The 16,385-nt window shown below is 40.3% G+C and overlaps 1 protein-coding gene across 4 annotated transcripts in view; it reads left to right on the forward strand.

Moving 5' to 3' along the window:
- The window catches only part of LOC127453071 (protein FAM131B-like), a 66,853-nt gene that overhangs the window by 16,960 nt on the left and 33,508 nt on the right, over nucleotides 1-16,385 (forward strand). For all 4 annotated transcript variants that reach the window (XM_051719092.1, XM_051719093.1, XM_051719094.1 and 1 more), the window contains exon 2: nucleotides 8,535-8,572. In XM_051719092.1, coding sequence (XP_051575052.1) covers nucleotides 8,535-8,572 — 38 coding nt within the window. The remainder of the gene's footprint in view (nucleotides 1-8,534; nucleotides 8,573-16,385) is intronic.

The following is a 16,385-nucleotide window of genomic DNA, read 5'->3' on the forward strand; positions in this document are numbered from 1 at the left end:
AGAAAAGAGAGGCGCTGGGGAAAACGAGTTGTCTCATCATACAGGATCATGCAGCTGCAACAGCTTTGTCCATCTATTCTGCACTTTTCATGGACAAAATTTAACTCAGATAATTTAGCATATGCAAGGATTAAACTGTGTCAAAATAAATAAATAAAGGAAAATTATGTCTTGGATGTCGGTTAACGCATGAGTGGGACTTTGTTACATTGATGATACAGGGTAATGTTTTAGAAATATCACCAGCAATAACGTACAAGTCCTCAAGCAATGCTTTTGTTGATAATACTGGGAGTCCCAGTGGAGAAATGAGAGCGAATATGTATGTTGATTTACCTAGCTGTGGTGATAGACTCTCTACCAAGAAACACAAACTGAGTAAGCACTTCCCACAATTAATTTTCTTATTTCACATAGTTTTGTGTGTGTGTGTGTGTGTGTGTGTGTTGTTGTTCATCTGTTTTTCTATTTTTGTCGAACCTGTACCAGAAGATTGTTCAAAAGCAGAACTGTATAAAAGACTGTATATTTCTAAGCATCAAAGAAGATAGTATGTGTGTGGTAAGGAAAAAAAAATTTCTTCTGGGTAGTTTCACATGCCTCCTGTCTTGCAATGGCTGAAACGAGATACTCATTTGATCTTCTCCTATTAGCACTGAGAACCTGTAGGCTGAAATTCTTTAGCTCCTTAGTAACAAGAACAATGCGTCTATGAATGCATGGAGAAGACCTAGCATTGATTCAGTGTGTCATTTCCTTTTCTATACAAGTAAAATGTTTGCTGCTGATAATACCGATTTTGTATATGAATTGATCACAATTGGCTGGCTGGGGGTAGAGGTCTGCATGGGCCTTCATGGGCCTTAAAATGAAACACATCCCTGAGACATGTGACCCAATCCGTACTATTTTAAGCCCGAAATCGAACCCGAACCCGCAACTATGCATGTCATATGGATGACATTATTGTGAATAAGTCAAATCCCTGTTTGCAATCCTCACACATACAAAACACAGTGAATGTTGAGTGACACTATGAGGTGTGATGTCACTTTTGCTTAGTTCTTATCCAGTTAGCTGAGCTTCAGAGCCATAAGGCAGGGAGTTTGTGTGAGTCAGAGAGAGGAGTGTATAAAGTGTTAATCCTGGGTAAATGAATCCCCAAGGTGTGTTAATATGTGTGTGTGGGTGTGTGCTTGTATTGTTATCTAGGACACACATTGCCTTGGGCACCTTAAGCTTTTTACATCAGGGAAATATGTTTTATCTGGAAGAGGTGAGTAATTCAATGGACCGGTCAAAAGGTCAAAAGTCAAGAAGGAACCAAAGAATCCCTGTTGCTGTGTAATAAACAAAAGATGAATGGTGATTAAGGTTTGCATGAATAAGGAAGAGAGCTACTACAGTCATGGAGACTAAACAGAATCATAATAAATTTGATTGCTAGTGCTGCTCATATTTCTGTGATATTCATGAATGATATACAGTCATCAAAGCTGTATGTGCCATGGGACTTTAGTTATATTTCAAGACAAAGAGACATACGTAGGATCATTAATTAGTTCCTTCAAGGTCAAAAAGCGCATCTGCCAGCTTAAATTTTGACAAGGTTAAAAATGCCATAGACTGATGAGAGCAACATCATGATGTATTCAGTAAAATATTTTTAAGGTTGTGAATGTTGAGTGAATGGAGACCATTAGAAGCTGCAGTAGACTATAATGACTATAATGATTTCCTCACTGTGATGAGGAGGAGGGCGTGGCCGGGCCATGATGGAGCACGGCCGGCCCTGAACCAGCTGATCAGTGGGAGAGCAAGATAAAGGGCAGCTGGAGACACCGGTTCAAGAGAGAGAGAGAGACGCACGCGGCCATGTTGCATATGTGTCTGTGTTTGTTTACGTTTGTTTTAAGTTGAGTTTCTCATTAAAACTGTATGTTTACTGTTCAGCCGGTTCCCGCCTCCTCCTTGCCCATCCATGAACTGTTACAGTGGTGTCGAAACACGGGAGGGAGGCCTCCCTGCTGCCGTCCGCCAAAGGAGCAGCCACAGCCGTCTGCCTGGGGACGGAGGAGTTGCTGCCGGCCGCCGAGAGCCAGAGGAACCGCTGCTGTCCGCCGAGAAGGGGAGGAGCGGTTCCATCTGCCAGGGGTCAGAGGGCTCGCTGTCGTCCACCGGGGAAGGAGCGAGCTGTCGTCCACCAGACGGGAGGAGCGGTTGAGGGCTGGGCGACAGCTTGTCCGTGGACCGGCGAGCAAGTTTCTCTCTCTCTCTCTCTGTCTCCTGCTCGCCCCTTCCCTCTCCCCACGCCTCCCTTCGTCTCTCCGCCAGGTTCCCAGGAGGCAGGGTGGACCATTGGCTGACCGAACGGCCGGAAGGGCAGCATCTCCCCTCCAGAGATGGGGGGGAGTAAGTCAGTCCGGTGGCGCCCCGGCCCGAATTGGGTGGGGGAGGAGTGTGATGAGGAGGAGGGATTGGCTGGGCTGTGAGGGTGCATGGCATATGTGTCTGTGTTTGTTTACGTTTGTTTTAAGTTGAGTTTCTCATTAAAACTTTGTTTACTGTTCAGCCGGTTCCTGCCTCCTCCTTTTCCGTACCCGAACCTGAAGGTCTGTTACACTCACCTTTAGTGGCATTTGATAAAAATTGCCCATCATTATCAAATCAATGGGTTGGCAGATCACAGAAAAACATAACTTAGGGTGAGTCTGTGTTTGTTTACCACTAAATAGCATTTAACCTTCTTGGCTGTGAAGTTCATAGTGGAGTTTCTTATTGGGAAGAATTGGATCAATTAATTGTCCATAGACTGAGGCTAGTTCTCACATGAGGAAGTTGTCACAACATTATTAACCCTAATAAGTTGACTTTACTCAATTGATAAAGTAAACTTGTTCACTCAATTGAACTGATTAACGGCGTTTCCAAACTCGTGTAATGAAGTTCACTTAACTTGGTGTTCATATAGAATGAACTTAACTATTTAAGTTAAGGTAACTAGATGCAAGTAGACTTCAGAACTCAGATTTACTATTTAAATGTTGTTGTTTCAACTTAAAATTTTTTGTTGAATTGACTCAAATTTAGATCATACAATAACACAGCTCAAAATATTAAGAATATTACAACCGATTCAAGGTCAGTCATTAAATAAACTTAATTCTCCACTGAAATGCATATAAACCTGTACTTCAGTTGCACATGCACAAGGTAAACTAAAAAAAGAGTTAACAGGGTCTAACTTGACCTAAGGGGACACCGATCACACTAATGGTGACATCACACAAAGCAACTAATTGCAGCAAAACAAATAATTAATACTACAAAAGAGCTAAAGCCTCAATGAATTCTTAATAACAACTATTTAAATGCCCCTCTAAGTTCCATTTGACTAAGGAAACATAATTAAATAATTCAAGCGCAAGGGATTATAGGTATTCCCCATAGCCTCAATTTCATTCTTAATCATTTGAGTTATTAACACTTCTATCTTAAGTATATAGATTTATTAGATAAATTAGTGTAAGGAGCTATTTGAGTTATGAGTCCAAAACTTGACCTTTCAAGTACTGTTTAATTAAGAGAACTTGATTTTTCCAGTAATGACAACATTAGGGTTAACAGTGAAGGGCTATATCTCAGTAACTTAAAAAGTTTTGAGTCAAAAGTCCATTACACAAATGTGTGTTTTCTCTAGCAGTGGTCTTGTGTGTTGGTTTCAAATACCTTATTCAAAACCAGTTTTGATTATAATTATAATTATAATTGTTTTTTTTGTTGTTGTTTTTTTTTTTGAAAAATCTCTAAACTAAAATTCTAATATCATCATTGTTTTGATATAGCTGTCAGGTAAACAAGTGAACACAAATCTAGTCTCATAGAATAAACATTACTTTTACAGTACATTTTTGCAAACTGACTTTTATGTGCCAAATTTCTTAATTTCTTCGCATTTTCCTGGTGAAATTAACACTAGAGGTGCTACAACAAGTTTTATTCACTTTCACACAAATCACGATTAAAATGACTGATACTGTAAGGGATAATCCACGGCAAGTATGCATTAAGTAAGGGATAGTGTAGAGTCATCCGGTTGTTATCACAGAATAAACCCTGACAGGGTGATCAGGACCCCAACAAGAATTGGTTATTACACAGCTGCTAACCAAATAAATAAATACATGGACATTTTATATTGATTGGTGTTGAAATTATGTAATTATGTGAGAAGACTCTGGTTTGCGTCTGAGTTCTGTCGGTGTTTATTCTGTAATTAATGAACATCTAACTGCTCATTATGCATCTTATTGCAAGACTACTTGCCAAATAAATAAATAAATGCACATAAAACATTGATTTGAATTGAAATGATTTTATTAGCTTACTTGTAGATATCTTACAGTGATCCAAGAAGCAGGAAAGATGGCTCGCAATACCCAGATGAACGGTCTGATACATGGATATGCGGTTGTTACTGAGAAATATCTGACCACTAGATGGCGCCATTGACCAATCAGAATCGAGTATTCCAGAGAGTCATGTAATAAACGATTTTAGTGCACGACGTGGAAGTGAAGAACCAAAACACGTATTTAAACCATTTAACGCACACTTAGCCATGGATTATCCTGCTTATACCACGGTCACTTGCCAGCATTGATAATTTACAGCTGTCATTGATTTTTACAGTGCAAATTTTGACTGGAAGGATAAAAATAATGCCCTGATTCTTGAGATAAGAAATAAAACATGTTTAAAATCTGAAATGTGTTGTACTCTGGAGCCATTTGTTTTTTCTCCTCAGTTGAAGCTGCCTCTATAACCTAAACAAAAATGACAAAATTTATCCCACAGTTCTAACAGAAATTATAATAATGGGAACGACGGAGTTGACATGTTGAAGCTGTGACCACAGAGACTTAAACATTGTTTGTTTAAAATATGAAAAAATATAAGTAATAAATGGCCTGAATATACACATTTCCTTTGGATTTCACTTTTCCAGTATTTTTATTATTATGAATTTCTTGATTTTTAACATAAAGATGACTTTTGTGTGTAAGACATGTTTTGTCCCTTATCTAAAGAATAAGTGAATGGTTAAATTTATCTACAGATTGTTAGATGTAGAGTTCTGCCCATTCTAAATCAGACACAGAAACAAAGTAGTGCAACATTATCACATTTATTTGAGTGAATTAAATAAAAATATGTATGAATAATGGGAAAAATGGAGACCAAACACTCTTTAAAAGCTGTGAAATTAAATGCTCAATCCAGAAATAATAATAGCCACAGAATTTAGAAGGGTTGGCACTCCTGCCAACACATGTAATATTTTATTAATCGTTTTTTTTCCACATAATTTTCACATTAATGAGGAAAAATCGGCGTTGCTGACGAGTCAGTTGTAAAAGTGACACTTACTGTACATGATGAGAGCTCCAAACCTGTAGACTTTGATCCCTGAGACATCCAGGGCCACATTAACGCACGGGCTTACCTGGGCTGAAGCCCCGGGGCCCCTGCCTTTCATGCGCATGTAGGTGTGTGCAGCGGGAGTCGCATATGTAAACATGGAGATGGTGCGCAACAGAGATGGCGGTCTGTGTAGCGCATGGTCACAGAGTAAAAACGTTCCATCCAATAAAAGTCAGCCGTTTAATAAATGTAGATTTTAATTGAAAGGTTAAACTGTGTTCTCAGAACAAGGGTGTTTTTCATAAATGCCAGGTTTGTGCAAGTTTATAATTGTCTTTCTGTTTAAATTTAGCTGAAACATCCTATAATATGTTGTTTAATGATTATTTCCATTGTTACAACTTACCCCATATAGTGTGGAGCATGTTGTCACAAAAGGTCAATATGTGTTCAGTGAACTGTATCGTTATTCCTTGGCAATATTGGTGTAAATTTTAGAATCTTCATGTCCTCTTTTGTAGCCAAGATTTTAAGGTATACGCCTATACAGAAATTGACTTTTAAAAATAAACCTATTCACCGGAGTAAAGATTATTTATTGTAGCACCATATTAGTGAATACTTGCTGCACATTTATGCTCAATAGATACCTATCTACCTTTTTAAACATGACTTTAACCGTGCCAGACACAGAGAGATATATATCTTTAAATGGTCTGTCTGCTGAATGCTGATCTCTAAAGGGAGAGAATAAAATAGCTATGGTAGTGTATCAGTAGGTCAATGTGTCACAACATTAGCCATCACTCCAGAGACCACATAGCTACTTTGTCACCCAGACAAGGAGATCAACTACACATTTCTTCTGTCAAATACAACTGCTCTGCTATTTACTGCATCCTCATTATATAACACGTACAACATCAGGCATATGTTGAGTTCAGAGTTGGGGAGTAACTAACAAAAATTAACTGTTCATCACTATGATTTAGGTCACTTAAAGTATGGTGTTTACTCTTAATATTTGTATTGGTGGTATTTAGTGTAAATTGTTCTTTTGTGCTAGATAGTGTAATCTGTTTGAATACATTTTGTTAGCAACTTGTAGTGTAGCTAACTACTTTTTCAAAAGGGTAACTGTGAACTTTAACCTTTAAGTGCATGTTGAATGTTGAACTCGACTTTATATGAGTAGTTGACAAGCTACAGTTTCAAAGGAGCAATAATTAATCTGTTAATGCATGAGGCCCTCATACACAAATGATTGTTTAATGAATTTATCTGTTTAAATTATTTAATATCCGCTGAGATTTAAACACAGATCATATTCATGATCTCATACGGTATCTATTTATCTGTATTGTTTAACTGATTAAAATCATAGTTAAATGTCATATATAAGCTAAAAGCACATCAGCAAACACTATACCATCATTTGGAATAGAAATAAAAGGTCACCAACCAAAAAAATATCCTCTCTAAATACAGAATGATCTAACAATGAAATTGGAAACAGCAGGTTGAGTTTTCTTTAGCTAAAATTGGTCTGTGCTTACCGAAACACTTCCCCCAGTGGCCAAAGCAGAAAGTGTTGTTGTGCGTATGAGCACATGTGGGCTCGATTTTCTTGGTGTAATGTCCACGGATGAGTGCCAAAAGAGAGTTGTGAAGCAAGTTTGTTTTCAGCTGTACAGGCTGTAATACAGTGAAGGGGAATGCATATTTTATAAACTGAACCCCCCAACCTAACCCCAAACCTCAAATCTAACCATCAGTGGAGCAAAAGTGTAATGTTAGAGGGAAAAATGCAACCTCCAAATCGCTCTCGTCACTGATTATGTGAACACGATTACTTTGTGGTTTCAACCTGGGATCCAAACAGGGGTCTCCCTCACAGCTGATGTAATGTGCTTCCGATCGCTCCACAAGGAAAGGTAGACACGCTGGAGCCGATGCAAATATTTCTGATAGGAGATGGCGCTTGTCAGTGAGTAAGCATAATGTGGCCGTTCTAAGGGTACTGAAACTCTCCGAAAAAACATACCGACTTCCCGTGTGATCATGTTGCCAAATAGCCCACATAATTAGTACAGGTTAAGGTCACACTCCCGAGCACGTCACAGCTAGACTGAAAGAATACTACTCATTTAATAATGTGAGAAACCACCCTGAGACCAAAGCTGTATTTAAGCTTAATTAGCACAGGGCCTTCTGTAATTAAGTTTTTGGAAAATCAGGATTAGACTGTGTAGTGAAGAAAGGGCAAAAAAAAAAAAAAGGATAGAATTAGTTATTCATTCAAAGAGAGGCTGACCTGTTTTTCACTGTATCTGTTTTATCCCATCCATTTATTTAGATGATGGCCTGCATAATTATTTAATTATGTTATTAGGCCACTTACAAAGTGGGCCAGTGCCTGAGAACTAATGGAATCTGTAACAATGTTATGTTACAGTGGTTGGGAGATAGAAAAACGAGTCTGTCATTTTCTGTTTACCTGAATTCTTTAAAGTTTAATTGTGTAATTTCTGGACCACTTGCGTCACCAAACGGAATTGCAAAAATGACTGCTTTCATACAGGTTTCCCAGACTCTCCCCTTGTCGTTCATTGGTTGGTTAAACTGGTAGTCCCACCCCAAAATCATGCCACTGATTGAGCCAATGCTGTATCAGGGTGGTCGGGATGCTAACAAACAAACATAGCAATGTTTTGATAGCACCACAGAAATAGAATGCACACTTTGAAAAGAAATCAGTCTACAAATGGCTTACTTATAGCTGTCTTTGCATATTACGCTGGGATTGGAGAAAGTATTTTAGTATCAGAAAAAATGCACACTTTCTCTATTGTTGCAATGTTCACATCATTAGGTCAAGCTGTGCTCATAATGAAAGGACAGCATGCATGTGGGAAGGTAAAAGGTGTTGGGATCTGATGTACAGTCATTTTCTGTTGTTGACTACCCTACCATTTGCTCTTATAGTCTCATTTCTGCATTACAGTCACCTCCTTATTTCAACTCACAACATGTATCCACTGCTTTTACCTTTCCCTACTCGAGTGTCAAAGCACCCTGCTCTAATTTCCTCTTTATCTTTCTCTCTATAGCAGCAGATGGCGTTCCTGTGCAGAAGGATGGGGAACAGGTAAGGAAGACACTGATTATACCACCATTACACTAAATTAGCCAAATCACTTAACAGTGCTAACAAGCTATGACACCCCACACCACAAATTCATGTTTAGGGGGAAAATGCATCCTGCTCCAAGATGGAGGCCAAGGCGTCCAGAACAGGAAGAGATTATCTCAGTTAGGGAAGTGAGCCAGCCTCTCCTTAACTGCAGAAAGACATTGTTAGCACATGATCCTAGTGAACAGCATGTAGTTTAGTGCTTATCAGGAACGGCTTGTAGTTTTGGTGTTATAGTTGTAAGCATTTAATTTTGATTAATGGGATAGTTTACCCACAAATTAACATAATTTACTCATCCTCATGTAGATCCAAACCTTTATGCTGTGCTTGTTCCGTAGAACACAAAAAGGAGAAATTTTAAACTATCTTCATGCAGATCTTTTCCATACAACAACATAGTGACCACATCTCTTTAGTTCCAAAAATAACAAAAAGCACCATAGAAGTGAAAAGTGCACTATTTTCCAAGTCTTTTGAAGCCATACAATTGTAAAACGAATCGATCGATCTAGTTCGCAAATCAGACTGAACATCTCATTGTGAACTCACTGACTCAGTTGCAGCAGTTTTTTGACTCAACAGCTCACTTTAGGTGAAGACTATCCACACACAAAGCTATTTTATGACTTCAGAAGACTTGGAATAAAGTGGAAAAGTCATAAGGACAACTATTTGTGCTTTTTTTTTTTTTTTTGTTGCCACTATGAACTATTGTTGTATGCAAAAGACCTTCATGAAGATTCTTCACAATTCTCTTTTTTGTGTTCTGTGGAAAAAGTAATTGCATACAGGTTTGGTATGACATGAGGGTGCTATGTAATGTCAGAATTGTCATTTTGAGGCAAACTATTACTTTAAGTTTGTGCAGTACCATGCCTTAAGAACTGACCCAGAAATCAGACTTATGTAATATTTGCCTACTGCTGTACAGTGACATTGGTGACTGATTCTGGGTCTGTTCTAAAGGGTAAATGGTAATTTTACTCAATGGATGCTCAGAGTGGAATTAGCATCACCACTGACATCGCTGGCTTCTATTTCTTCTACTCTTTTCTCTATCATTATTCATACTGTTACAAAATTTATATGAGCAAGCACATTCATTCTCTCTTACACACCCAGAGCCCTACTTTTAAGAGCAATAGCGTTAAGTGCAGCGCTATGCCATAAGTCATAAGCGCAAAGTCATTGGGCATGGCCATGAAATTTTGGTATTTTCGTGCAAGCATGCACTAAGTCTAGGCGCAAGAAGGTTTGGCAAAATCGTCCGCGCAATGCACAAATGGGCTGGATTACGTGCAATTTAATTCTAAGGTTCTTCTCATGGATTTCTGCCATCTGCATCCTATTATAGTCCATACCCTGTCAAGCTCCAGCAATATAAACAAAGAAAGCACATTCATAAGAAGCTGGTAGTGTAAATGGACTGTATGCAATGAATTAGAAGAATTGAAAGTGTGCATTAAACGCGTCCTTGATGAATGCCAGGCATATTTCTATGACACATTCCTTTTATATGCATAGACAATGCAATTCTCTTCTGAATTTGGATGTACGCTCAATTATAGGGAATATAAGTATTATTAATAATTTTCATCTACTTACACACAAATCATGGCTAGTATTAACAGTGATTGTATCGCCACGCACTTCACTTCTGCCGGTCGATTTTGATTTAATAAAATTAAATTCATGTATTTAAACACGAAAAAAATAAACCAAAAATATTTCTAAATTCAAATGACACTTTAAACTAAACAAAAATATAATAAAAATGTAATGAACTGGCCATGGAGACAGTGTTAGGATCCATGTGCTGGAAGTTTATTATGAACACAAGCAAACAATCCAAATAGGCAGGCACATAGAGGTAGTCGCAAAGCAAGCAGTATAATCCAATAAACCAAAAAGACAGTCCAACAAGGCAAACAAAACAAAGGGGTATCCAAAGGCAATAACTCCAGGAAAACAGGCAATGGTCATAACAAAAGACCAACCAGCAATGGCAATGGAAAAACGCTTGGTAAGGCAGGGTAAACTGGCAATACTTCGCAAAGTCAAAATGGAACAGCATGGTATTTATATAGTTCAAACAGGAAGTCAAAGAAGAAACGGTACAGAGTTAGTATTCGGGAGAGGGCTCCCTCTGGTGGTTGGTGGGGGGGTAACAACCTTGGATGTTACAGAACCCCCCCCCCCCCACAAACAACTCCTGGTGTTCTTCTGCTGGGACGTCCCCTTGGTCGTGGTGCTGGACGATTAGGATGGGCATGATGAAATTCTTGGATCAGGGACGGGTCCAATAATTCCTTGGCGGCTACCCATGATCTCTCCTCTGGTCCGTAGCCCTCCCAATCCTCGTATTGCATCTGGCTCCCTCGTCGTCTTGAGTCCATGGTCTCTCTGACCATATACGCTGGGGCTCCATCTACCTCCAATGGAGGTGGAGGCTCAGAATCAGTGTTTCCAAAGCCAGACGCCGGGTGGACGGGTTTCAGCAAGGACACATGGAAGGAGAAATGCGGTAATTAGCAGGAAGCTCTAAATGGTAAGTAACTGGGTTTATTTGACAGATAATTCTGAAAGGACCCACATACCTTGGACTGAGCTTCCTGCAGGGTAACTACAACTTGAGATCCCTTGTGGACAACCAGACCCTCTGTCCTGGCTGATAGTTGGGATGGGGGCGCCTCCGTCGGTCAGCCTGGAAGCGTTGTGCTCGGACCGCTCGCTGTAGCCGGACATGTGCGCTGTCCCACACCCTCTTGCTTCGCCTAATCCAATCATCCACCGCTGGCACCATAGAAGGTTCTCCTGACCAAGGGAACATCGGGGGTTGGTAGCCCAGCACGCATTGGAAGGGGATTAAACCCATAGAGGTATGAGTGAGGGAATTCTGTGCATATTCGGCCCAGGGCAGGAAGTCGCTCCACTTCTCCTGTTCATGGCTACAATAGCTCCAAAAATATCTTCCAGTCTCTTGGTTTAGACATTCCACCTATCCATTGGCCTGAGGGTGATAACCAGAGGTGAGACTCACATTAATGTCCAGTTGTTTGCAGAACGCCTGCCAAACTCGGGATGTGAACTGTGGACCTCAATCAGACACGATGTCCTCTGGTAATCCATAGGTCCTAAACACTTGGTGAAACAAAGCATTGGCAGTTTCCATGGCAGTGGGTAAACCCTTGAGAGGGACAAGTCTACATGATTTAGAAAATTGATCAATTATTACCAGAATGGTAGTATATCCATGGGAGTTTGGCAGGTCTGTGACAAAGTCAATGGACAGACGAGACCATGGTCTTTGTGGTATGGGCAGTGGTTGAAGCAACCCCGTGGGCAGTTCTCTGTGGCTCTTGGATTGGGCACACACCTGACAAGACTTCACATAGTTAGTCACATCATGAATCAATGATGGCCACCAGAAATAATTATGTACCAGGGTAACAGTTCTTTGGATACCAGGGTGTCCTGTGCTCAAGGAAGTGTGGACCCATTGGACAGTCCTCTGATGTAGAGCTTGGGGTACGTAGTGCTTGGTAGGCGGGCAGTTAGGTGGTGACGGTTCATGTTGTTGTGCTCGTTGTATCTCCTCTATGATGTCCCAGCTAATCGGTGCTATGATGACAGATGGTGGCAGGATGGACCCAGGGTGAGGTTGGAGGAGAGGTGGATCATGTCTGCATGATAGTGCATCTGCCTTGCTGTTCTTGCTGCCAGGGCAGTAAGTGACTGTAAAATTTAACCTGGTGAAAAACAGTGACCATCGTGCTTGACGTGGGTTCAATCTCTTAACTGCCTTGATATATAGTTGGTGTTCCTGGAGACGTGATAAGACGGTCTTGATCTGCTGGATATGTTGTTCCATGTTTTGTGAGTAGATGAGGATGTCGTCAATGTAGGCTACCACACAATGATTCAGTAAGTCTCTGAATATTTCGTTGATAAAGGACTGGAAAACTGAGGGGGCGTTAGCAAGTCCATACGGCATGACCAAATATTCATAGTGCCCCCTGGTGGTGATGAAAGGAGTCTTCCGCTCATCTCCTTCTCGAATCCTGACGAGGTTATAAGCACTCTTTAGATCAAGTTTGGTATAGATCTTGGCTTCAAGAAGTTGTTCAAGGGCTGAGGGGATAAGTGGTAATGGGTAACGATGTTTTATGGTGACAGAGTTCAGGCCTCGATAGTCAATACGGGGACGTAGACCTCCATCCTTCTCTACGAAAAAGAACCCTGCAGCAGCAGGGGAGGTAGAGGAATGGATGTAACCAGAGGCAAGGGCTTCCTCAATGTAATTCTCCATGGCAAGGGTTTCAGGGCGTGACAATGCATATGCCTTGCTTCTTGGTGGGACTGTATTGGACAGAAGTTCAATGGCACAGTCCCATGGACGATGAGGAGGAAGTTGTGTAGCTTTGATTTTGCTAAATGCCTCACTGAATTCTGCATACTCCTTGAGGATCGTGGGCTCCTTCTGTGATTTGGGGCTCTCAGTACTGGTGATAAGACAAGGCATGGAAACAGCAACATGGAGACAATGTTTGTGACAAAAACTTGACCATTGCGTGAGCTCACCTTGGTTCCAAGATATCGATGGGTCATTGATGGCCAGCCAGGGATGACCCAGGATAAGAGCATGCTTGGGTGAGTTGATGACATATAGTGAGATTTGTTTCTACATGAAAAAGTCCAACCTTGATGGTTATCGGAACAGTCCGTTGGGTTATGCCAATACCAATAAGAGTGTTGTCAACAGTGGTGATGTTAATCGTTGGGGAGCATTGAATGATGGGTATGTTGCGTTCTTGTACAATCTCATGATTAATGAGATTAACAGCAGCACCAGAATCCACTAAAGCTGTGAAGCACTTTACACGATCACCAATGGAGACCTCTACAGGTAACAGAAAATTATGTGAAACGGGTGATAAAGTGTTCAGTGTACTTGTACATTTTGCCTCGACTCAGGAGAACTTTATTTCTTGTATGGACATGCAACGTTGAGATGACCTGGTGAGCCACAATAAAAGCAAAGGTTTTTGTTGTGTCCTCCATGGAAACGCGAGTGTAAGCAACTTGCATTGGTTCGGGTGATACAGTGGATGCCTGGGCCTGTACTGAGACTGCAGAATGTGAGGTGAAGCGAAACTGAGGCCGTGAAGCATTCTGAAGCAGGTTATCAACCTTGATGGCCATAGTTATGTATTCAGAAAGATTCATACCTTCACCCTTGCAGGTTAGTTCCGTCCTGAGTTTCAGGTTAAGCCCTTCACGGAAAACAGAGCGACATCATTCCACCCACTCTGAGCCGCTAGTGTCCTGAACAGAACTGCATAATCCGCTGCTGATCGATGACCCTGGTGTAGATGAAGTAGCTGAACAGAGATATCTTGGCCGCCCGCTGGATACTCGAAGACTTTGTGGATTTGTTGAATGAAGTAATCAAATGAAACCTGGATTTGAGTATCTTTATCCCAAACAGCGGCGGCCCAATCGAGAGCTTTGCCGGTAAGCAGTGACATCAAAAAAAGAACATTTTCTGGCATCTTGATCAAATGATTCAGGCTGATTTGAGAAAAATACCTTGCATTGACGTAAAAAACCCCAGCATTTTTCAGCAGAACCATCAAACTTATCAGGTAGAGCAAAGCTTACCGGTTTAACATGGGGAGCTGGCAGTGAGTGAAGGTATTGTGTCAAACATTCAGTGGCAGCTCGTAGGTTGTTCAGCTGGTCTTGGTAACCCCTTAATACTTCACACTAGTGCGCGAATGCGGCCTGGAGCTGTGAAACTTCTGCTGGATCCATGTTAGGCAAAGTATTCTGTAATGAACTGGCCATGGAGACAGTGTTAGGATCCATGTGCTGGAAGTTTATTATGAACACAAGCAAACAATCCAAATCGGCAGGCAAATAGAGGTAGTCGTAAAGCAAGCGGTATAATCCAATAAACCAAAAAGACAGTCCAACAAAGCAAACAAAACAAAGGGGTATCCAAAGGCAATAAATCCAGGAAAACAAGCAATGGTCATAACAAGAGAACAATCAGCAATGGCAATGGAAAACCACTTGATAAAGGGTAAACTGGCAATAATTCACAAAGTCAAAATGGAACAGGAAGTCATCAAAGAAGAAATGGTACAAAGTTAGTATTCGGGAGAGGGCTCCCTCTAGTGGTTGGTAGGAGGGGTAACAACCTTGGATGTTACACACAATAACGAAGTGGCACAAAAATCATACCCAATCCAAACTATTTAGTCTCTCCTTCTTCCACCAGCACATTTTGCAGTGACTTAAAAATAAATCTCAACAACAGGTGGAAAAATACTTGTAGGCTACAAATTAAATACAATTGTAAATATGCAATAATAATAATAATAATACATATAAACATAACAATAATGATAATAATAAAAATAATTGAAAAAATAAACCTTGACCTCTAGAAACTTAAGTACAAAACTCAAGCGATTACCCATGAAAAAATTGTGATTGTCAGGGACATTATTTGATGTTCTGTACTTTCAGAATTTGGATATGAACTTTATTACCACCTGCTGGTGGAATCTCAAAACTGCAAATGGAGGAACTGAATTTGAACTTTGCGCTGAGTTAAGAGGTGGTGTTGAAACGTCTTAGCGCAACAACGTATTTCTCAGGGAAATAGCTATTTGCGCTTTGCGCCACTTCATAAACATACAATACACCCACAGTTTGCGTGCATACACCCACAATAGTGCAAACACTCAACCACACCCATTTGTGCTGGCATGAAAATTGCACTTAGAATTAGTGCTCTCACGAAAATTGGATAAGACGTTGCGCACGGTCGTAGCACGTAGCGCTGCGCTTTGTGCACTCACAAAATTAGAGCCCACATGCTCAAAGCACAAGGATGAGATTTGTTGTATCTCCCTCTCTCTTTTTAAAAAGCCTTTAAAGTTTACATGAAATCAACATTATATAGATTGTTAATATATGTTTGTTATCATCATCATTTTTATTATTATACGATATTTCCATATTTCTTTAATTATTATAAATTGCATGCGGCATTAATATGCAGTCCGGTTAAAACCTCAAGCCTTTATTTTGATGGAAGATTTTATTTTGGCAGAAAACTGAAGGAAGTTTTTTGCAGTTGACATGACAATTGCCTTTTAATGCAGTGAAATGCCCTCATAACCCAGTGCTATGGGGTTATTTTGGATTGTAACTTTTAGCTGCAAGGCATATGTGGAATTGCACAAATGTGCAATTAGTGAATCTAGATTGCTGTAAATGTAACACAATAAGCACACATTAGCACACCAAACTTTAGCACCTCTGATCCATTTGTGTGGATCACTGCCCAAAAACACTGTATCATGAGCCTCATGCATGCTAAGATATGGGTGCTTCTCATTTCTGAAAGTGTGCATCCTTGTTTGCTTTCATTGCTACCTAAGGAAACAAGGAAAGAATGAAAGGAAAGGAAACAAGGACGAAGCAAGACGGATTATGAAAAATGTCCTGCTCACGCAAGCGTCAATTTCAAGTGTCTTTGTGCTGCTGCATTGCCTCGGAGTGCTTGTCATTATGTTGTTAAAAACTTGATTAATTGATATTTTCATGATGAAACCTAATAATTCAAGATCCATTGTTAAAGTATGTGACAATTATGGTTTATTTAAATCGCAAAGGTGAACCATGAATTAAAACTGTTGTCAGATGTGAAGTGGGAAGGAGAATGTATGCGTGCGTCAGTTGCTTCAACCAA

Source organism: Myxocyprinus asiaticus, chromosome 15 (genome assembly GCF_019703515.2).
Source record: "Myxocyprinus asiaticus isolate MX2 ecotype Aquarium Trade chromosome 15, UBuf_Myxa_2, whole genome shotgun sequence".
Lineage (NCBI taxonomy): Eukaryota > Metazoa > Chordata > Actinopteri > Cypriniformes > Catostomidae > Myxocyprinus > Myxocyprinus asiaticus.